Genomic DNA, 23,721 nt, shown 5'->3' on the forward strand with positions numbered 1-23,721 from the left:
CTCGCAAGTGGCACCCCCCCACCCCGTGCCGGCCAGGAGAGCCAGACCGCCCCACATCTCGGCCTCTCCTCACGCTTGTCCATCGCAGGTTGGCAGGGAGGATGGCGAGTCCCTCCACCATCTTGTGACACAGTTCAGGCTTCCGGGGTGTCACGGCAGAGAAAGAGAGGGCTGGGGGGGGGGGGTTCTGTCGGTGACATTAAATGCTGCAGCCCAGGGAAATGCACGTCACTTTGGCTCAGATGTCACTGGTCACCACCAGTCACACGGCTTAACTTTGGGGCATGCAAACCCTCCTGCAAAGTGGAGGGGTGCAGACGTGGGGGAAGAGTCGTGCACCCCAACCCCGCCCTGTTCACCCCCACTTGTCCAGTCACCCTGGGTGTGAGGCCTCACCAGCCCTTGGAGCCGCCCATCACGCCGCCTGCTGGTTTCCTGAGGCTGCAGAGCCCGCCTTGCTTCCCTGCTCCCCCCATACCCGGGCCAGTGCTCAGCTCGCGGGCTGCCTCTTCACGGGGCCTCTGTCCCCATCCCCGACCTTCCCCGTTCTCAGTCCTCTCGGGAGCCCCGCGGTCGGCCTTGTGGTGGGCGAGCCTGGAGGGCTGCCCTGGCTGTGGCCTCGACCCCGAGGGCAGGGTTTTTCCCGCGCAGCCCCCCAGCGCCGGACGGCAGGCGTTGTTCTGGGGCTGGGGGCTGAGCGGTGGCCTCTTGCAGACATAGTGTGCATGAACCACGTGGAAGAGATCCTGGAGCTGGTGGCTACAGACCAAGCCCCCGCCAAGCACCACGAGTGGGTAGTGCAGAAGTACATCGAGACGCCGCTGCTCGTCTACGACACCAAGTTTGACACCCGGCAGTGGGTCCTGGTCACCGACTGGAATGCGCTGGCCATCTGGTTCCACAAGGAGAGCCACGTGCGCTTTTCGGCGCAGCGCCTCTCCCTCCACAGTCTGGACGGGTCAGCGGGGGTCAGCTAGGTGCCTTCGAGGGTGGGCTCCCACCAGCACCTGGGGTGCGAGGCAGGTCTCGTGTGCCCGGCGGGGTGCTGCGTCGGGCTCGGGCCTGGGGAGGCTACTCGACCTCCCTCTGCGAGGGGCGGGCCCAGGCCCCCTGCCCACCAGAGCCAGTGCCTTGCGCCCCCATGGGCTGTGCATCTTCTCCAGAAAATCCTAAAAGCGCCGTCTGCCGTGTGCTCGTGGGCACCAGGCACCCTCTGCGGTGGGTGCCGCTGCCCCTCCGCGGGGGAGGCTGAGTGGCCGGCCGTGCCCCTCCGCTGACCACACGGGCTGGGCTCGGGGTGCAGCCCTGCTCGCTCTCTCGGTCCCCTCAGCATGTGGAGGGAGGGGACAGTTAGGGCTCCTTTGGGAGGCTCCTGGGGACCAGCCCCTCAAATCCTGCAGTAGATCCTGCAGGCCCTTCACTTTGCGAGCCCCCAGAGCCGTGGGGTGGAGATCCTGCAGGCGGGGAAGCTGCTAGAGTGTCTGAGGAGGTGGGAGGGCGGCTCTCCGACGAGGCAGACTGTGGGACGTGAGGGTGGCCTGAGGGGTCCTCTGAGGATGACCCCAGCCGTGCGGGGTTAGGAGGGGCCAAGACGATGCAAGCAGTACCTGATACAGGGTGCAGGGGTTGCCGGGCAGCAGCTCAGACCTGCAGGAGTGGGTGCTGTGGGGTGGGTGAACCCAGGCCCACCAGGGTCCCAGAGCGGGCAGGCCGGGTGTGTGTCAGGGCGAGAGCCCACCAGCGAAGTCTTGGGAACGTGCCATTCTCTTGAGAGAATAGCTGCCGCCTCTCTTTCCAAATGGAGGGCCTCCGTGGCTCTGCTTTGTGACCACACGCGGGGTGCCCGGCTGGGTGCCTAGGCATCTTGGCGGGGGCTACAGGAGAGCCCGTCAGTATCACGAGGACTGAAGGTTGCTCAACAGAGACCTTGAGGGGGGTCACTGTGCTCAAGCTGGGGGCTGTGACCACACCTGGGGTCACACCTGGCAGGTGACACCTGGAGTCACACCTGGCAGGAGCAGGCAGCTGGGACAAGTCCTGGCCGGCAGCTCAAGGAGCACATTTGTCCCCACCAGGCCAGGAGGGCCTGGAGGAGGGGTCCTGGGCTGACGGGGCAGTGAGAAGCCCACGGAGCCCCTTCCAGCCTGCCCGGCCCTGCCAAGCTGTGAGCTGTGTGCCTGGCAGGTCTCTTAGCCTCTCTGAGCCATTCCTCCATCCGGGACCATAACCCTCTCCCCAGGCTGACGGGAGATTCTCCGAAATTGTTTCTGAACTGTGTCAGCTCCCAGCACTGTTTTCAGCTTCCAAAACTCCTCCGTGTGCCTGTATCTTGTTTCTTGTATCTGTCTTACGGGGGAGTACAGCTCCCTCGTGGTCACAGGGGCGGTATCACCACCCAGAACAAGATGGCAAATCCCCAGGCCCACGGACACGTTTAAATGAAAATGACTTTGAACAGGACCCATGTATTTTATAATCTCCTAGTAGATGCTATTCAATTTAAATCCTGTTTAGAACAATGCCAGAGTATAAACGAATTAATTGTAAATTTCACTTAGCCAATCTTTCTCGCCTTGGGGGGCTCCGGCTCTCCTCCAGGGACAGGTGGGGAAACAGGCTCAGAGGGTGGTACTTGCTGGAGGCCCCTAGTTGGTGGCCCCGGGCTGGCTGGCTTCTGCCCTGCCCTCCCCTCCCCACCCCATGGTGGTCCCAGGCCGGATGGGAGGGCCGTCCTGAGGTTGCCTAGGAGGATTAGGAGGATAGGGAACCCGTCAGAACCTCTCCTGTTGCGGCGGCGGTGCGCCGGGGTCAGGGCCCGCGGGGGCAGGGTCTCGGGGGCGGAGCCTCGGGGCGGGGTCTGGGCGGGGCCTCAGGGTGGGGTCCCGGGGCGCCCGCTGGGAGGAGAGAAGCCTGCGCGCCCGCCCCCGCCCCTGACGGCGGCCTTGCCTCGCAGCGCCATCCACCTGTGCAACAACTCCATCCAGAAGCACCTGAAGAACGACAAGGACCGGAGCCCCCTGCTGCCGGGTCACAACATGTGGACCAGCACCCGGTTCCGGGAGTACCTGCAGAGGAGGGGCCGCGGGGCCGTGTGGGGCAGCGTCATCTACCCGTCCATGAAGAGGGCCATCACCAACACCATGAAGGTGGCCCAGGACCACGTAGACCCGCGGAAGAACAGCTTCGAGCTGTACGGCGCCGACTTCATCCTCGGGCGCGACTTCAAGCCCTGGCTGATCGAGATCAACTCTAGCCCCACCATGCACGCGTCCACGCCGGTCACGGCCCAGCTCTGCGCGCAGGTGCAGGAGGACACCATCAAGGTGGTGGTGGACCGCAAGGTCGACCGAAACTGCGACGTCGGCAACTTCGAGCTGCTGTGGAGACAGGTGAGGGGGCGGGGCGTCCCTCTCCCGCCGGCCACCTCGGGGTGGCCCCTCCCCACGCCCCGGGGGGTCTCACCCAGCTGGCCTTTGCCGTCCAGCTTTCCAGTCTCTCCTCCCCAGCCAACCCCAAATCTGTGACCACCAGGCAGGGGGCCCTCTGGCTGGGCTGGCGGGATGTCCGTGGCCTCCAGGCCCCTCTAGGCTGTTCCTTTTCCGACCTGCAGTGTCCTCCGTCCTCCTGGGGTGAAGATCCAGCCTTCCTTCAGGGGTCTTTCCGGGGGCGTGCTCCCCCAGGAGCCCTCCTGCAGGCCAGGCAGCAAAACCCTGCAACCTGGCCCCCCTGGAGGGGGCACCCAGTGGGCAGTCCAGCCATCGGGAAGTGTGGCCGGGGCTTCTCCCTGAGGCCTTACACCTGACCGGCAGGCCAGGAAAGGGCCAGCCAGCACCCCTCACCTCATCCTTCCCTCCCCAGCCTGCAGTGGAGCTGCCCCCCTTCCCGGGGTCCGACCTCTTCGTGGAAGGGGTGGGTGTGGGGAAAGCCAAGAAGCAGATGCCGCCCATCTCCAACTTTGACTTTGCATCTCCACTCTTGGACGTTCATCCACTAAGAGAGAGGTGCCCCTCGGCCATGCCAGGCCTGGCTCCGGGACCCCCACGAATGGCTCTCCAGCAAGACTTGAAACTGAAAGACGAAAAGGTACTTCCTTGCACCTTGCCTGTGCCCTTAAAGAGGCTGGCGGAGAGAAGTGCTAAAGTAAAGTGCGGCCACAGGGAGCCTGGCGGGAAGATAGAGCCCCCCACCTGTACCTTTCAGCGCCTAGACAATAAGGCCCTGAGCTCTGCTCTCGCCAAGGCCGAATCAGACAAACACTTGGATCCAAACTTATTAAATGTGCACCCGCTGCCGTCCCTTCTTCCGAGCGTGAAGACAGCGGAGAGCGCTCAGTTTCAGCCGCCCAGACCGTCAGGTAACAGCGCCGTGCTTGTGCCCGTCTGAGCCCCGGGTCTGCTTGGGGCTACCTGCTCTGCGTCCTCTAGGGCGGGGCGGGGCCTCTGGTCCAGGCACCGGCCTGAGCTCAGAGCAGGGTTCAGGGCGCCCTGGCCCCATCCTGGTCCCGGCCAGTTGGCGGGATAGTGGGGGGCCTGCTGAGCGCTGGGTCCCCTGCACAGGACCAGGGGGGTGACAGCCTTCGTGTCTCTCCCCTGTGGGGTGTGGCGCCAATGGGGCGTTGAGTTTGAGATCTGGATAGGCGCCAAGTGCCGCAGACGGGAGGGGGCCGGCAATCACTGGGCCCTTGCGCTGTTTTCTGGAGCTTCTGGTGGAGCGGGCCACGCGAGGCCCGGGGGCCTGGCCTGGGCTCGGCCGCCGACACAGGCAGGCAGGTATGGGGCAGCCCCGCGTCTCTAGGGGTGGCCCGGCTGTGTCTGCGCCCCAGTGCCGTCTCCAGTGGTCTGGCACCCAGCGGTGGCCAAGAGAGTGACACCAGCCAGGGCCACGCCCCCACCTGCTCTGCCCCAGGTGCACCTGTCTCCCTGAACTCGCCAGAACACCTGCACCTGCTGTGCCCACCACCCCCCTGGGTTCCCAGTGTGTCTGTTTGTCTGTCTCTCTTTCTCCCTGGCACTAACAGCCTCTTTGCCTGTCTGTCTGTGTCCCCATGGATTGTAAGCTCTCAGGGGCTGGGCTCTTGGTGCACCCCTGCACCTGGGGCCATGCCTGGCACATAGCAGATGCTCAGTACGTCTGTTGCATCAGCACGTGTGTGGACCGCCCCCCAGAGTTGCCAGCTCCGGGCACAGTGAGCGTGTGCTTTCAGAGCTGGCAGGGCCCTTGGAGGCCACCTCCAGTCCGGCCCACCATCCTCACCCCATGTCCAATCTGGTACCAAGGTCTGTCAGCCCTACTGCTTAGCAGCTTGCCTCTCCATGGGGGCAATTTCCAGGTTTTTTCTGTAATGCACCGTGCAGCTTCCCCCAGGCATCTTCCTAGGAGTGAGTGTCAACAGGGCGCACACAGCTTCTACCTAAGTAGGTGTATCAGCTGCTGTAACAGAGTACTGCAAACTTGGTGGCTTAAACCACAGACATTTTCTCTGAAGGCCACAAGTCCAAAACCAAGGTGTTGGCAGGGCCGAGCTCTCAGAGCCTGCAGGGAAGAAACTTCCTGTCTCTTCCAGCTTCTGGCAGCCGCTGGCAGTCCTCGGTGTTCCTTGGCTTACAGACGAGTCACTCCAATCTCTGCCTGCTTCACACGGTGTTCCTTCAGTGTGTCACTGTGTCCAAATTTCCCTCTTAAAAGGACACTAGTTGTTGGATTGGGTCCCACCCTCCTCTAGTAAGGTGACCTCACCTTACCTTGATTACATCTGCAAATAAGGTCACATTCACAGATTCCAAGTGGACATGAACTTGGCGGTGGCGGGGGGTGGGGTATTAAACCTGGTGCACTGGGCACTGCAAGCGTGGCCAGAGGGACTGCACTTTGACCGTGGTCACACCGTGGCTACACTGTGGCCATTGCTCCCATTGGTGCCAATACTTGGCGTTGACAGGGTATCTTGTTTGCCTCTGGAGGGAGTGATGGCGCTCGTTTGCATTTTCCTATTTACTAATAAAATGGCCTATTTTCAGACATGCGTTGGCCAATTAGGTCTCCTGTCCTGAAAAGCACATCTTTTGCCTGATCGTCCTTAGAACTGCACATCTTTTTTGCTGATTTGTAGGGGTGACAGCCATCTATTCTGGATTCTCCTCCTTTTTCAGTTGATTTGTGTGGCAAACACTGTCTCCCACTTTGTGATCTGTCTTTTCACTCCTTTATGGTGTCTTTGGATGGAAAGCTACCTTAATTTTAATAAACTCCAATAGGTCAAGCTTTTCCTTGACAGTTGGTGATTTTTATGGCTTGTGGCCTTACCCTGAGGTCGTGAAGCCCTCTTCTTCTAGGAGCATTGCTGTGACTCATACATTCCAGCCTTGAATGTTCCTGGAGCTGACTTGGCACGTGGTGTGAGACATGGGAGCCCAACCGCCCCTCCCCTGCTCACCTGCAGGCTGGCACTGTTGCATGTTGGCACCTCTGGACCTTCTGGTCAGCTCCAGAACATTCTGGAGCTGTCTGCCCTGGGACAGTGCCACAAGGTCTTCATTACTACAGCTTTGTAGGATGTCTTTGTGCTAGTCAGACAAGTCCTATAAGCTTGTTTTTCTTCCTTGAAAATGACTCAGCTGTTCTTGACCGCCCTACACCTCCATACAGGTTACAGAATTAGGTTGTCAAGATCCACCAACATAATTTTTTATTAAAATTAAAAAATTTTTATTGCTATTAAATTCATCAGTTTGGGGAGAACTGACTTCTTTACATTATTGAGGCTTAGAATCTGTGAATATGGTATATCTCTCCATAAATAAATCCTTTAAGATCTTTCAATAAACTCCCAGAATTTTCTTTGTAATGGGCTTGCACTTTTTTGTTGGATTTAGACATATATTTTTTATTTTTTTATTCTATTGTAAATAGTATCAAATTAAAATTTTTTTTCCTGCAAATTGTGGCTGGTTGATAGAAAGGGAATTGATTTTTATGAATGGATTCTTTTTTTTTTTTTAATTATTTATTTATTTTTTTATTTTTGGCTGCATTGGGTCTTTGTTGCTGAGCGGGGGCTACTCTTTGTTGCGGTGTGTGGACTTCTCATTGTCGTGGCTTCTCTTGTTGCAGAGCACGGGCTCTAGGCGCGCGGGCTTCAGTAGTTGTGGCACACGGGCTCAGTAGTTGTGGCTCGCGGGCTCCAGAGGGCAGGCTCAGTAGTTGTGGCGCATGGGCTTAGTTGCTCCGCGGCATGTGGGATCTTCCCGGGCCAGGGCTCGAACCTGTGTCCCCTGCATTGGCAGGTGGATTCTTAACCACTGTGCCACCAAGGAAGCCCCAAAATGTAAAACTCTTAGTAGTAAATGTAGGTCCAGGAAGATCCCACATGGCCCTGTGCGCCACAGCGACTGAGCCTGCGCTCTAGAGCCTGCAAGCCACAACTACTGAGCCCACGTGCCACAACTACTGAAGCCCGCGCACCTAGAGCCCGTGCTCTGCAACAAGAGACGCCACCACAATGAGAAGCCCAAGCACCGCCACAAAGAGTAGCCCCCGCTCGCCGCAACTAGAGAAAGCCCTCGCGCAGCAACGAAGACCCAATGCAGCCAAAAATAAATAAATAAATAAAATAAATTTATTTTTAAAAAAAAGAGTTTTAAATTTTGTTTTTGACATAAAAGTCCTAATCCATTTGGAGTTGACTTTTGTATATGGTGTGAGTTAAGAATCGAATTTTAGTTTTGTTCATGTAGAAAATTTTTTCAGTTATTTTTTGAAAAATTTATTTCTATCCCCCTGTGAACTGGTATCCCACCTGTGTGTATGTGTGGGTCTATTTCTGGAGTCTGTATTCTGTTCCACTGGTGAGCTTGCCCCCCTGCACCAGTGCCACACTGCCTATTGTATCTGGTAGGGCAAGTTGCCTCTCTCTGCTCATCTTCATAAGGGTCTTGGTCCTTCTTGACCTCATTCTTTTCTATATAAATGTCCTAGTTGTTTTATCAAGTTCAACAAAAAAAAATCCTATTGATATTTTGGTTGGATTTGCATTGAATCCATGGATCAATTTTGGGGAAATGGATAAATTAATGAAATCATATCTTTCTACCCATGAACGTGACATATCTCTCCATTTACTTAGATCACTTTAAATTTTAGAATTTTCCCATCAGAGATCATAGACATCTTTTATTAGATTTATTTTTCTTACTTGATATTCAGATACTACTGCACATGGTGTCATCTCTCTATATAAATTTTCTCATTGTTTGCTGCTGGCATATAGAATGAAACTGACTTTTATATATTAATTTTCTATCTGCCACATTTCTAAACTCTCCCATTATTCCTAAAAATGTGTATGTATCTTCTTTTGAGTTTCTATGTAAATAATTATATCCTGTGTAAATTGCTTTATATCTTCCACTCCAACCTTCTTGCCCCTATTGTCTTGCCTTATTGTACTGGCTAGAACCTCCTACACAATGTTGGGCACCATTGTTGAATTCCTGATTTTAAAGAGAATGTTTCTAACATTTTCTCATTTATAATGGCATTTTCTGTAGGTCTTAATAAAGCTATAGATATGATATATAGATATAAATGTATAGATACTCTAGCATGTTAAAGTAGTTTCTTTCTAATCCTTACCAAGAATTTTTATTACAAATGTGTAGTGAATTTTCTCAACAATTTTTTTTGCATCTATGAGACTATCTTAAGTTTTTTCTTCTTTATACTATTAAAGTGGTAAATAACATCAATAGGTTTTTCTTTTTCTAAGAAGTTGCCTGTAGCACCTAACATCAATCAATTTTTGCATGTTAAACCAACCTTGCATTCCAGGAATGAACCTAACTTGGTTTGATGTTGAGTTTGATATATGTCTGGATGTGGTTTCTTGCATGTGGTTAAAACTGGTTCTCAACCACAGTTTATTTACATACTACTGTGGATAGACATTTACATTGTTTCTAGTTCAGACTATTACAGATAGTGCTGTTGTGAGCACTCCTGAATTTGGTGAACATGTATACATCTTTCTGTAGGAATGGAGTTGCTGGGTCATGCATTCAGCTTTGGTAGACACTCCCAAGGAATTTTCCAGAGTGACTGTGCCAGTGTAAATTCCACCACAGTGTATGAGTCTTCCAGTTACTGCACACTCTTACCAACACTAGATATTCTCTGTCCTTTTGTTTTAGCCATTCTAGTAGATGTGCAGTGGGTTCACATGGCAGCTTCAATTTGCATTTATCTGATGACTGGAGAAATTCAGCCCCTTTTCATGTCAACAGTCCATTTCAACATACTGTTGCAAAGTACCTTTTTTGTATTTGGGCATGTTTTTCTGTTCCCTATTCCTGTCAACTTGTAGGAGTTCCTTATATATTCTGGATACAAGTGCTTTGGTGGGTATATATATTAAAGATACCTTCTCTCATTCTATGATTTGCCTTTTACTCTCTGAATAGTATCTTTTGGTGCATATACATTATTAATTTCAGTATATGCCAACATCAATTTCTCTTTTATGATTAGCATTTATGTTTTCTGTTTGTGAAATCTTTGCCTACCCCAGAGTCATAAAAATAGTCACTTCTGTTTTCTTCTTAAAGTTGTATGATTTCACCGTTCACATTTAGAGCTATGTTCCATCTGGAACTGTTTTTGGGTGTGGTGTGATGTAGGAGTTAAGACGCACGATTTTTGTACAGACGTTCAGCTGATGCAGCGTAGTGCATTGAAGACACTACATCCTCTTCTCTGTGTTGTACCATCGTCGCAAGACAGGTGGCTAGGTATGATTTCCTGGTTTTGGACTCTACAGTGTCCCAATTGTCTATGTTCCTGTCTTTATCAAGTCAGGTTTTTGCAGCAGTAATGCTGCATAACAAAGACAACTCCTCCCCAACCTCAGAGGTACTTATTCATCAAGCCTCTGTTTCTCACACATCTTCAGGTCGGCTGTAGCAATGTTGGGTTCTACCAGGAAGGCTGAGCCAGGCTCCAGGCTGCAGGTTGGGCTGAGATCCACCTCACGTGTCTCCCCTTCTGGGGTCAGTGGTTCCCCAGGCATCATCTTCACGAGGCAGATGGTATCAGCATGAGAGGGCAAGTCAAACAGTGCAGGCATCTGAAAGCTTCTACTCACATCACATCTGCCCAAACTCAAGTTGGTGGGCGACGAAGGCTACTCCTCAGTGGGGGAGAAGGAGCGGAGTGAATATGTTCTGAACGATAATCAAATATACAACAGTCTAATCTCCGGGTCACTGGCCTTCACTTACCTTCTGCAAACAAACTACGCTCACAGCTGCCCCCCACCCCACTCCAAAAGTCTCCACAGTCATAGAACCAGACTCTGAGGCTGGGATCTTGTGATTCGCCATCATTCCTCTTCACCTGGATAACTGTGAACCAGAAAAACAAATTGCCCAGTCTGGGATTTGCTTTCCCTTCCTTACGAGCTGTGAGCGTAGCTGTGGCTGTTGCGTGGAGGCTGGCAGAAGACACGCGACTCCTGGGTTGGAGACGAAGGACTTTATCATTCTCATCTCAGGAAGCAGCGAGAGCCTCTGCACATCTGTGAAGCCACGTGGGGTGACGCACTGTGGCCCAGATGCCTGCTACACACGCTGAGTTTGCATCACAGCTGAGGAACACTGAACCTCGGGCGTCTACCGCTTTCGTAGCAAGCAGTAAGCAAGCCTGCTCTTGTCCTGGAGGGAAACAGCACCTCACCCCCCAGGACTGCTCACTGCAAGCACGATGCTGAGAAAGGTAAATGGGTGATCAGGGCCTTGCATTCTTGGCACACCCCACAGAATATGTAGGGTGCTCGGGAGACCCAAGGAAGACCTTCCCTCCCAGTGATCCACATCCATGCTGCACCGTCTGAGCCTCTGGCCACTTTTCACATGCCACTCTGACCTGACCAGGAGAGATGGGCACCAAGCCCATTGGATTTGTCTCGTGTGCGTTTGTTGAAGACAGCCGTCATCAGGTCCACCAGCGGCGCAGACCTCAGCCACGTCCTCTGGGGCCCTGGACTCTGCACTGTGCGTCCCAGAGGCATCCTCGCTGCCAACCTGCCAGGACTGCGTTTGCTTCCCCCTCCTTGCAAGCTGTTGGCTGTGAGCTTAGCTGAGGCTGTTGCGTGGAGGCTGCCGGAAGACACGCCACTCCTGGGTCAGAGACGAAGGACTTCGTCACCTGTGGTGACCGTGAGCACCGGCTGGTCTGGGACGCACTGTGGCCCAGATGGATGGCGCACGCACAGTGGGCCCATGTCACGGTGGGGGACAGTGAGCTTGGGGCACTTGCTGCTGTTTCAGGAAGCTCTTTGTCCTGGAGGGAGACATTACCTCACCCTGAGACGTGGCCCAAGTGAAGGGTGGTCAGGGCCTTGCATGGACGGAGCGCACCTCGAAGGACACGTAGGAGGGCACAAGAGACCAAGGGCTGTCTCTCCCAACACGAGGTACCTGCGCGCACGCGTGCTCTTGAGCACGCACGGACACACACACACGCGCGCACACGCGCACACCACATGGGTACAGCACAGGGTAGCTGGCCCACAGCAGCCTGGACCCCCCGGCAAACACTGTGCCCCCTTCCCGGGGGAAAGCTCTGTGCCGTGATTACGCTCCTTAATCCATTTTCAGCGAGTCTTGGCTCTGCCCCGAGAGGGCCTTTTCTCGTCGTCCTCCTCGGCCGCATACGAAGGAGAAAGTGGGGGACACGTTCCCCTTGGAGACTGGCCGTTTCCTCCGTGGCTTGTAGCCTTAGGAAGCGGGGCTCTCAGGTCCTCAGAGCACAAACGGGCGCTGCCTCTCTCGGCCCAGGCTGGCGGTCCTTCTGCTAACGTAACCCTTCTCCCCAAAAGCTGTGTTTCCGTCCCGCCAACTCTGTGCATCAAAATCCACTCCCACATTTGTCTTCAAGATATGTCCTTCTCTCCACCAGCGCTGGGACTCCGGGACCAGAGCCACGGCCTCCCCCGGAGCCTCCTGTCCAGCCGAGGGCAACTGTCAGCCCCTTCCGAGCGCCTGGCAGAGGGCAAGGCAGCCCCGGCCGCCTGGTCGGAGGCTGAGCCCCTGGAGGCCTCTCTTCCTGTAAGCGTCTCGATTTTGTCTGTTGCTGGATCGAGATGAGAACCTGGTCCACTGTCGAGGCTCTGCGGGCTCAGTGTTTCCCCACCTCCTCCTGGTGGACCACCTTCCCACACTCAGGTCCTAATGTCCCACGCCCGGCCAGTCACAGGGAGGGACAGGAGCACAGCTGGTCCAGGGCTGTCCTCTCTGGGGCCCAGGCGGGTGCAGGGAGGTGACTCGGCCGGGCTTAGGTGCTTCCTGCTCGTAGGAGCCAAGGTTACTCCCGAAGCCACTCCAGACGAGGTCGGGGTCCACTCAGGGCGCACGCCGGGTTTCGAGGGTCCCTCCAGGAAGGCGCCCGGCTGCGCCACACTGGGCACGCGTGACCCCCCGGCCAGTCTCCCTGCCGTGTGCGGTGTCGCTGTCGTTGACGTTTGCCTCGGTCTTGGTGCCCGTGGGAGAGGGGGAGAGGGTCAGCCTCCCGCGGCCGCTCTTCACCCCCCCCCCCACCTGCTTCCCAAGCCGACACCGCCTATTAGGGTCTCTCTCAGTTTCAGGGACCCCCGGGCGTGTCTGAGTGGGTCTGTGCTGCGGTGACCGCGCGTGGCGCTCACCTCAGAGTGAAGCGATGCGTGATGGTCACGCGGCTGTGGCCCTGAGGGTCCCGCGGGATTAGCTGCGCTTGCTTCCAGGCTACGGCTGTGTTCAGGCCAGAAACACAGGCTCCTCAGCCGCGAGCCAGCAGCTGCCCAGGGCGAGTTTGTCTCGTGACAGCTGGGCAGCACGCCAGCGCCTGCAGCCTTCACCGCACCGTGTGCAGGTGAGGGCAGGTCACCTGGCCCGGCCCAGCCAGCAGCTCGGGAAGTACACTCTGCACCAGAGGCTGTTCTCAGCCCTTTGCGTTTCCATACGTATGTCAGGATCAGCCTGTCCTCCTCAAGAGAAAGAAAAAAAGAAAGAGACAGACAGACCGAGAGAAGGGAGGGAGGGAGGGAGGGAGGGGAGAAGGGAGGGGAGGAAAAACTGCCAGGATTTTTTTTTTTTAAAGTTAATTTATTTATTTATTTTTATTTATGGCTATGTTGTGTCTTCGTTTCTGTGCGAGGGCTTTCTCTAGTTGCGGCAAGTGGGGGCCTCTCTTCATCGCGGTGCGCGGGCCTCTCACTGTCGCGGCCTCTCTTGTTGCGGAGCACGGGCTCCAGACGCGCAGGCTCAGTAGTTGTGGCTCACGGGCCCAGCCGCTCCGCGGCACGTGGGATCTTCCCAGACCAGGGCTCGAACCCGTGTCCCCTGCATTGGCAGGCAGACTCCCAACCACTGCGCCACCAGGGAAGCCCCTGCCAGGATTTTGATTGCGATCACCTTGAATCTGCAGAGGGGAGAATTGACATCTCTTTATATTGTCTTTCAAATCAAAATCATGATCTACTCTACTTAACTAGGGCGTCTTTGATTTTCTCTGGATTGTGTCTTGTGGCTTTTCAGGGTAGAGGCCAGGCACATCTTCCATTAGATTTTTTTTCTGGCTATTTGGTGGTTTTTAATGCCACAGTAAATAATATCTCTTTTGACACAATGTTCTTAAGGCGCAACTTACAGATAGCAAGGACAGGTCTCCAGCAGACACGGTGCGATGTGTTTGCCTTCATGACCACCACCCGGATGGAGAGAGGGGACATTTCTCTACAGAAAGTTTCCCCTGCCCCTTCCCACCCTGTCCTCCGGCCATGCGATGACCACTCTCTGACTTCAGTCAGCCCAGGCTGCCGGGCCACACGTGGACCCGCACAGCACATGCTCGCCTGTGTCCGGCCTCTCTGGCCTTGGGCAGCCATGCTGAGGGCACCTGCGTGCACGTTTTCCTCGCTGAGCAGCGTCCAGGCCTGAGTGTGCTGATGGGAGGGTGGGTTGCTTCCCGCTGGGGACTGTCACAAATGGAGGTGCCCGGTCACGCCAGAGCAAGCCTCCACGCGGACCTGTGCATTGTTTCTCCCGGGTTTGTACCTGGGAGTGGATTGCGGGTCGTGGGGGACGCTTAGACTTCGCTTTAGAAGAAACTGCCCGCGGCCTTCTACGGCGTTTGCGGTGTCTCCACCCAGCAGATCGTGGGAGTCCTGACTGAGCCACATCCCCGCCACCACTCGGCATCGTGAACTTCGTATTTTTAGCCATTCTGGTAGGTGTGTTCTACTTTGTGTTTCCCTGGTGACTAGTCATGCTTTATGTTTACTGGCCGTTCAGATGCCTTTCGCTGTGAAGTGCCTGTTGAAATCTTTTACCCATTTTAAAATTAGGTCGTTTGTCCTTTTGTTATTTATTTGTAGTGGTTTTTAGATAATCCGTATATTTGTTTCTCAGATATGTGTACGGGTAATATTTTCTCCCAGTCTGTGGTTTGCCTTTTCACTTTCTTAGTGATGCCTTTTGAAGAGTAGAAATATTTTATAAAGGGCAATTGATCAGTTTTCCTTTTGTGGCTAGTGCTTTTGGCATCGGCCTAAAATAACTTTGCTTCCCCCAGGGTCATGAAGATGTTCCTGTATATTTCCTCCTAGAAGCTTTACGGTTTGACGTTCACATGTGGTCTCTGATCCACCCTGAGTTAGGTTTTGCGCGTGGTGTCAAGTCTGTTTGCTTTCATCTGGACGTCCAGCTGACCACCCCCCTCACCATTATCGAAAATACTCGCCTTCTCCCGTTGAGTTGCTTTGGCATCTTTGTCAAAATAGACTCTCCAGAATGAATTCTGGTTCTCTGTTCTGTTCCATCGATCGTTTGCTTATCCTTATACCAACACCACAATTAAGTCTTAATTAGTGCAGTTTTGAAAAGCGATAGGTAAGTTCTCCAACACTGTTTCCTGCCCAGGATCTCCTGGACTGTTCTGTCTTTTGAATTTCCATTTAAATTTTATTTATTTAATTTTATTTTATTGTTCTGGCCACGCCACGTGACATGTGGAATCTTAGTTCCCTGACCAGGGATCGAACCCATGCCCCCTGCCCTGGAAGCACGGAATCTTAACCACGGGACCGCCAGGGAAGTCCTCCATTTAAATTTTAGAATCAGCCTGTGGATTTCTAGAGACAGCCGGGTGGGATTTTGATGGGGATCGGGTCAAAGCTATGGATCATTTCAGGGAGAATTGACGCCCTTACCACACTGAGACTCTCAATCTACGCGCATGATGTATCTCGACATTTATTTAGGTATTCTTTAGTTTTTCTAAGCAATACTTTTAGCGTGGGTTTTTTCATCAAATGTATTCCTATGTATTTGATGTATTTTTGGTACTTTTATACATGTATTTTTATCAATAAACTTTGATACTTTAGTAAATGGTGGGGTTTAATCTTTTTCTCTTTTTCTGGTAAGGACATTTCAGATCCACTCTTAGCAAACTTCAGTGACGCAACGCGTGGTTATCAACTGTGGCCGCCACGTCTTACGTCTGGTCCTCAGACCTCGCTTACTTTACAGCTGAGTGTTTTGCTCCCCTCCACCCCACCTCCCAGACTCTGGCAGCCGGTTTTCTACTCTCTGTTTCTATGAGTTTGACTTATTTTCTTAAGATGCCACATATGAGTGATATAAATGGTGTTTTAAATTTTATTTCCCAATTATTTGTGCTAATGTGTAGAATATCCCCATGGCTTTTGCACGCTGACCCTGTAGCCCACAGCGCTGGTGAATGGACCTCCGGGTCCCACACTAGTTTGTAGATGCCTTGGATTTTCTATGCAATCCCATCACCTCCAATGACGTCCATCCTCCTTTCTTTCTGGTCTCTCTGCCTTGTCCCTGTTCCTGCCTCACTGCACTAGCTGAAACCTCAGTGGGGAGGGCGGCAGGAGTCAGCGGTAAGGTTTTCGCAAATACACGCTCTCAGATCGAGGACATTCCGGCTATTCCTTGCTTGCTGAGAGATGTTTTCTCTGTTTATCATGAATGACATAGAATATCTCCACTGTTTCCCCTGAATCTAATGGGATGGTCGTATTATTCTGTTCATGTGAGTGGCATCAATTGATGCAGGAATGGGAAGCGGACCTTGTCTTCCTTCATTATCTAACGTCTGCAGAATGAGAGATGACGTCTCGCTTTTATTCCTAATATTGTCCCCTCCCCCCACCCCGCCCCCGCCGCCATCAGTCTCTCCACGGTCTGTCACTTTATCCAGCTTCTCAGAGAACCAGCCTTAGGCTTTGTTGAACTTTCTATTTGCTTACTTCTGCTCTTACATCTGTTATTTGGGTTTGTTCTTTTTCTAACTTCTTGAGCTAGATGGTTGGTTCTTAATTTTCAGCATTTCTTCTTTTCAATACGTACATTTAAGGATGACAATTTCCCTTTATTTTCTACTTTAACTGCATCTGAAAATTTTTGAAATGCAGTATTTTGGGTATTATTCAGATCAGTATTTTCTAATTTTCATTACAATTATTTCTTTGATCTTTAAGTTATTTAGAAATTGGTTTCCTATAAATACATTTGCATCAGATTTTGTAATTAGCTTGTATTTTCTTGTTAGCATAATTGTATTTGATTGGAGCTGTGTCACTTCAACACCCAGACACTTGTGAGTTGCTTTATGTTGTCAGTGCTCGCGGTGCCTGAAAATAGTGTGTGTTCCACGATTACTGGGTGTCAGAAGTGGGGTTGAGCTTGTTTATTGTGTCTTTCAGATCTTTTATATCTTTCTGATATTTCTTGTCTGCGTGTCCCATCAATTACTAAGCCAAGTAGGGTAACAATCTTTGGGATGCATCACCTTCTTATAATCCTGACAATTTTTACTTTATATTTCTTCAGTCTCTGTTTTATTTTGGTTAGAATTTGCCTAGTATATCTTTTCCTTTCAGTCATTCTCTAATCTTACGTTTTAGATATTTCTCTGCATAAAATGTGATTTTTTTTTTTTAAAGTGAAAGCGGGTTTATTCAGGGAGATGCACACTCCATAGACAGAATGTGGTCCGTCTCAGAAGGCAAGAGTGGCCAAAATTTAAATTCAGATCGACCACACTCTTTTAAACAGCACATTTAACATTTGCATTTTATGTGATCGTATATACACACAGATACATGGATTCTGCACAACAAATTACTCCAGACAACAAATACCTGTTATCCCACATATTTCTGAGGGTCAGGGACCCAAGAGGGCCTTACCCTTGAGGTACTGGCTCGAGGTCTCACACGAGCTTCGGGCAAGACGTTGTCAGAGGCTTGGCTGGGGCAGGGATCCACTCCGTGACGGCTCACCCACACGGTGAGGGGTGGAGGCCTCACTTCCTCCCCATGTGGACCCTCCAGAGGGCTGCCTGAGCGACCTCACCGTGGGCGGAGCGTCCTCGGAACATGGGGTTCCGGACCAACCACTGGAGACACGCTTCCGTGGCCCGGCCTGAGAAGTCAGGCTCCATCACTTCCTCCATGTTCTGCCGGCCACACAACCCATGCTGATGTGACGTTGGGGGGGACCTGCCCACGGGCCCGGAGGCCGACTCTCGGGGCGTCTTGGAGCCTGACGACCACAGTACCTCTCATCTGATTGCATTTGATTTCTGTCTATTCTCCTCCCTTTCATGTCCCCCTTTCTCTTTGTTCTGGCCTTATTTTCAGTAACTGTTTTGTCATTTCGGTTTTTCCTTCTTCTCGTTTGGAGGTTACACACTCTGTCCCTGGGCTTTTAGTGGCTGCCTAGAAATTGCTCGTTGCTTCCTGAGGTTATCAACGTCCGCAGTGCGAGAAAATCATACTTTTACTCGCACCCAGACGATACAGTGACCTTCAGTCTCGGAGACACGAGACGTGAGCATCGTGTGTTTAGGCCGCACCCCTCGCTCTCCTCCCCGCACCCTCCGCGTGTCTCAGGCTTCCAGTACGGGAGCTCTTCTTTATTTTCTCTTTTGCACGCTTATCTTGAAAGCGACGGGCTCTCGGCCGTGGGAGTCCAGCCGTTTTCTCTCAGCATCTTTCTGCTGTCCTGGCTTTCACTGCTGCTCTCAGAGATACTCAGCCAAGTCCACGGCTTTCCAAAAGTCAGCTGTCTTACCTGCCTGAGCCATTTACGACTGTTTTAATAAGACAGGTCTGGGTGTGGGATTTTATTTGTATTTATTCAAACTGGGAATCTTGGGACATCTTTATCTCACACTCGTGTCATTAATCGTTTATGAGAAACTTTCAGCCTCTCTCACTCTATGCACTGCCTCCACCCCATCCTCTCTCTCCTGGGGCCTTTGGGGCTCAGGTGTGACGTTGCCCCCACCTTCGCCACCCCTCAGCCCGTATCACTTCGTCTCCCGTTCACTGTCCGGTTTCCTGTGCTCACTTGTCTTCCAGGTCATTCTGTCCTCATCAGTGTCTAGAGCCCTGTGAATCCCATCCATTGAAACTTTAACTTTAGTTATTATAGTTTCATTTTTTAGAAACTTTACTTTTCAATAAAGTTGGTTATTCTTTTTTTTTTTTAATTATTTATTTTTGACTGTGTTGGATCTTCGTTTCTGTGCGAGGGCTTTCTCTAGTTGCGGCAATCAGGGGCCACTCTTCATCGTGGTGCGCGGGCCTCTCACTATCGTGGCCTCTTTTATTGCGGAGCACAGGCTCCAGACGCGCAGGCTCAGCAGTTGTGGCTCACGGGCCTAGTTGCTCCGCGGCACATGAGATCCTCCCAGACCAGGGCTCGAACCCGTGTCCCCTGCATTGGCAGGCAGATTCTCAACCACTGCGCCACCAGGGAAGCCCTGGTTATTCTTTACAGTTCCTTTCCTTTGCCTAAAACCTCTAAATTGTGTGAAATTACACAGTTAGCTTATATTCTGTGTCTGATAATGTCTGATAATTCTATCAGGTGAAGTCTTTGGTCATGTCTGTGCTGTTTCTGCCGGCACTCTCACATTTTATTAGAGACGGATCATTTTCTTTAAAACGTTAGTTGTGGGGATTCTTTGCACTCCTTCCAGAATGCAGGTGAGCCCCTCAGAGGGTGGTGTTTGCCCCAGGCCCCTCATCTCCCACCTCCTGAGGAAAGCTGCCCGCATCGCTCTAAATTCATAGGTTGATGCTTTGTACCCTCCCCGCCCTGCCTGCAGCCCAGGGATAAGAAGTCATCACTCAGACCTGTTTGGGACTAGCTCGGGACTCCAGTTTCTCTGGGATTTCCACCCACATTGCTCAGCACCAAGAACACGCCTCGCACTCTCTGGGGCAGGGAAGGTGTGTTTCGGGCTCACCCTTGCACCCGGGGTGTAACCTTTTGGGCTTGCTGCTTCTTTGAGAGGTGGGGTGTCTCTCACCCCTCTTGGGGGTGGTCTTCTGCCCCCACACCCCTAAAGCCTTGGCAACTCGAGCCTCGAGTGATACTGGCCTGCAAAGCCTCTGAAGGAAGGGCTTCCCCGCAGCCTCGACCTGATCATTCCTTGCTTTTTGCCAGCTTTTTGTTGCTTTTAAGATGTTTTTCATGTTTTATGCTCAGGTTTGGTGTTTTTCCCCAGAAGGGCTGGTCTGGATCCCAGAGTACCGATTCCTGAGCGGACACCCCGTCCGCTTCAGTGATGCCCCCCGTCCCCGGTGCACCTTAGGCCTCACCCCCTCCTCCTTCACCCCCAGAATGCACGATGCATGGCTCTCCTGCTTCTCAGCCCCTCACGCCAACCCCTAAACGGATGGCTCAGCCCCTCCTGCCTGCCTCATGCTGCCCCTCTGCCGCAGGGGCCTGGCCCTTCCTCAGCTTGGAGCGGGCCCAGGGCTCTGTCCCGTCCAGCCCTGCGCTAGGCCTGTTTAGGCCTGGGGTGCACTGGTGGGCAAAGCGCTGCCGGCAGAGCTGCCCCCTTGGCCGCTGTACCTGCTCACCCCTGAAGATTGGCCTCCCCACCCTGTGCCCAGGCCTGCGGTCTCCCACACCCTCATTTGCCACGCAGGCCCTGGCGTGTCCTGCGGGTCAGGCTGGCCCCAGGCCCTGGGGAAGGCCCCATTCCTGGGCTCTGGCTCAGCCTCCGCTCAAGGGTCCAGGAAGCTGTGGGCTGCTTTGCATAGGTGCTGGGTGGCCCCCACTCCTGCCCACCCCACCCAGACCCACCTGGACCCCGGGGAGGAGTGACTCAGCCCAGGGCATTGGCAGCGGGTGGCTCTGGCAGGCGTGGTGTCTCAGCCCGTGGCATTCCTGGGCTGGGCCATTGCTGGCTGGGCACTGCCCTGGGCCCAGGGCCACTGCGGGGGCTTGCTCATTCCCCCTGACTGGGACTGCACCCCCTTGCGGGTGGAGAAAGATGAGCAGGGCCAAGGGGACCTCAACCCTCGGCTTTGAGTGGAGGTCTGGGCTTTTCTGAGAGCTGCGGAAAGCCGGGTGGGTTCTGTGTGGGAGCAGGTGGGCTTGGGAGCCAGCTGGGACGGAACTTCCAGCCAGGTGCACACCTTGCAGGGGGGGAGGGCCGCCGTGAGGTGGGCGAGCCCGAGGTGGGCGTGCTGGAGGGAGCACAGTCTCAGGGACCAGTGAACGTGGCCAGAATGAGGTCTTGGGGCAGCAGGCATGGTTTTTGGTACCAGTGGGCCTGGTCTGGGGTGGTGGACATGATTTCATGCACTGATGGACGCAGTCTGTGGGCTGGTGGGTGGCCTCAGTGGGCGTGGCCTGGGGCAGGCGGGCGTGGCCTGGGGCAGGTGGGCGTGGCCTGGGGCAGGTGGGCGCGGTCTGGGGCCGTGGACGCGGTTTCCGGGCGGGTGGGCACCGTCTCAGGGCCCTTCTCTCTCTCTCTCTCCCCCAGGGCTGCCAAGGGCGCTCCCAGCGCCGTGCCTGGTGTGCCGTGGCTCGCTGCCGCCCGCCGGTCCCTGCAAGCGCTGCCGCTCGTTCTGCGCCGCCATCCTGCTGGGAGCCTCCGTCGTGCCCCTCGGCAACGGGCCGGGCGGCGGCCCGTGCACCCCGTGACGCCAAGGACCGGGACCAGAGAGACGCGCCCAGGCCCCGCGGCCTCCAGTGCGTGGCGTGTTTCTTTGGAAACCTAGACATAGGTGAGGGACCTTGTAGACAGAGCTATTTTAGCGAAATTGTGCGATCTTCACCATGGTATTTCTTCTGGCGCCTCGGTCCCCACCCTCTCCCGGTGCCTGCACCCCATGCCCGCCCGCATCCCGGGCCCCTCGCCCTGCATCCCGCGTGCCACACCACACACCCGTGTCCCCAAACCCACACGTCTCTCCTCAGCCCGCAACCGGCACCCCTCAACCCGCACCCCTGCGCTGGGCAGGTGAGGACGGGAGCTCCTGGTGTGCGGGCTCCCCCCGCAAGACCCCCCTCCTCTGGAGCCCCTCCCTCCTTGCTGGCGGGCCCCGGCCGGCTCCCCAGCGGCCCCTTGTTCACTCATTGATTCAACAAAAGTCTGCCTGTGCTGGTCCACGTTCTTTGCACCCAAGCGCCTCCTTTCAACCTGGGCTGAGCGAGGGGGTGAAGAGGGTGCCTGCGCTGGGTCAGACCCCCCAGATTGTGCCGCAGGTGGACTTCCGGGCCTTGGCTCTCAGTGGGCCGTGCAGGCTGTGGAGACCAGAGGTGGGGGGGCCCCTGCAGCCTCTCTGGACTCAGGCTGGGGTGTCCCAACCACCCGAGCCTACAGGGGACAGGGGGCCTGCAAGGGGTCTCGAGGGCCGGTTCTTTGTGGACATTGGGAGGGTCTGTAGCCCCCAGCCCTCAGAGACAAGACAGGAGCCCCAGGGGACGGGGGCCCGTCCCCACCATGCTTCTTCCCCATGAAGTCATGTGGTTGGATTTGCCGTCCACTTCCGATCACCTGCATCCCCTTGGCCCTGGGATGGTGTGTTCAGCACACCAGGCGTGTCACCTGGTGGGTGGGCCTGTCCTGGGGCGGCCCTGGAGAGAGGGCCACTGTGGTGCCTACTGGGCCACGTGGGGCCTCTTCGCCGCTCCGGGGAGAGTCACTGAGTACGGCCGTCCCCACCTCTCCCCTGGGTGATAATAAAACAGGTTGTGGGGCTCGCTCCCCGGCCTGGCCTGGAGGGCAGCGCCTGGCCACGCAGCCTGAGCTCCCGCAGCACGTCCTCCCCTGGCTCACGCCACCCGGCTGACCTAGGGGCCCAGGGAACTCCTGCAGCTCGACTCAGAGAGGGGGCCAGAGCAGGGGCGGCGGGAGGACTAGCGGCTGACTTCCTGGCCACCCCGAAACACGCCAGCCTGCTGCTGACCGCACCCCAGGCCAGGCCCACAGGTGAACGCTGCCGCGCAGGCGCCACCCCATCAGCTCTGCCTCACTGACAGTGCAGAGCGGCGGGTGGTGACCAGGGCCCCGCGGTGCCCACGCGTGCGCTGGGCCTGGTGGGAGCAGCGGTGAGGTGCCGGCCCGGAGGGAGGGAGGCTGGGCCGTGGGCTCTGGAGCCTGGGCTGGGGGGGCGGTGAGTGAGCAGGAGGGTGGGGCCCATGGTCTTGGGTGCTGTCTGCCTGTGGGTCCCATCCTCTGGGGCTGAAGCTCCATCAGATGCTTCCCAAGTTCGTTCCTGCCTCGGGCCTGAGCCCACTTCAGGGAGCACTTGGGTCAGACAAGGGTGCGAGAGACGGGCCGGCAGCCAGAGCAGCTGTGTCTGCACTGGGGCCGCCCCAGGGACCCGCCTGCCCAGGGTGCCAGCCTGGGGACGGTGCCACTCCGGGTCAGCGCCTCTCCACACTTGGGGTGCCCTGTTGTGGTTTCAAGCAGAGCCCCAGCCCCCAGGGCCAGCACAACGGGGGCGGGGGTGTCCCCGAGCTCTCCAGCCATACACCCTTTTCCATGCCCCCTTCATGGGACAGTGCCCTCCCAGGCCGGAGGCGCTTACACCTGCCCAGCGGGTGCAGGAGGAGGGCTGGACACAGGACACCAAAGGGCCCCAGAGCCACACCTTGGCTTCTGGGGCTGGACAGGGTGCTGGGAGCCGCTGCCCGGAGACGTCTCCCCTGCCTAGGAAGATCCGAACGGGAGAAGGAGCAGAACGGACCTCCGCCCCCAGCAGAAGCCAGGCCCAGAGTTACAGGCCACGGGGCACTGCCCTCTGGGGTGAGGGATGTCTAGGCAAGGGCTCAGCAAAGGGGGGGGGGGGGCAGCCTCTCACATACAGGCGAGTGACAGGGGCACTCGGGGTGTCCCCAGGCTTGCGGGAGTCGGGGCTGGCGTCAGCGGCCCTGGGGGGCAGGCGCCTGGGATGGCTCCCACCCCTCTGCCAGCCCCGCTGAGCTCGACAACCAGGGCCGCTGACCACCTTCCATCCCCCAACCGCAGGACGGGGGCCTGAGAGACAGGGGGACACCCGGGAGCCGTGGGGGAGGCAGGGCGGCTCCCTGATCCCACAAGCCCGCAGCCAGCCCTGCTCCAGCAGCCAGCCCCAGGGGAACCCGGTTCCCTGAGACCCCAGAGCCTCAAAGTTCCAGGAGGTCTTCTTTGGCAGCCTGGAAACTGCAGGGTGTCTGGCCAGAGGCCGGGCCGCAGCGTGAGCCTGCAGGCGGAAGCTGCGGGCTGTGCCCTGCCCACTGGGAGGGGCGGCACCTGCCGCAGGGAGCGAACTCACTCCGGACTCCCTCCCGCTTGTCTCTGGGGCTGAGCTGCGGCCAGGAGGCCGAAGCATCCCGCTAGCCCTTGCCCGGCCGTCACTCCCGCGTCCAG

The 23,721-nt window shown here is 55.4% G+C and overlaps 1 protein-coding gene across 1 annotated transcript in view; it reads left to right on the forward strand.

Annotated features, from left to right (window-relative positions):
* Window positions 1-21,008, forward strand: part of TTLL8 (tubulin tyrosine ligase like 8) — a 55,433-nt gene extending 34,425 nt beyond the window's left edge. Inside the window, 4 exon segments of the mRNA XM_057556522.1 lie at window positions 715-958; window positions 2,954-3,389; window positions 3,859-4,354; window positions 20,848-21,008. Coding sequence (XP_057412505.1) covers window positions 715-958; window positions 2,954-3,389; window positions 3,859-4,354; window positions 20,848-21,008 — 1,337 coding nt within the window.
* The last annotated feature ends 2,713 nt before the right edge of the window (window positions 21,009-23,721 follow it).

The sequence above is a fragment of the Balaenoptera acutorostrata genome, chromosome 11, assembly GCF_949987535.1.
Source record: "Balaenoptera acutorostrata chromosome 11, mBalAcu1.1, whole genome shotgun sequence".
NCBI lineage: Eukaryota > Metazoa > Chordata > Mammalia > Artiodactyla > Balaenopteridae > Balaenoptera > Balaenoptera acutorostrata.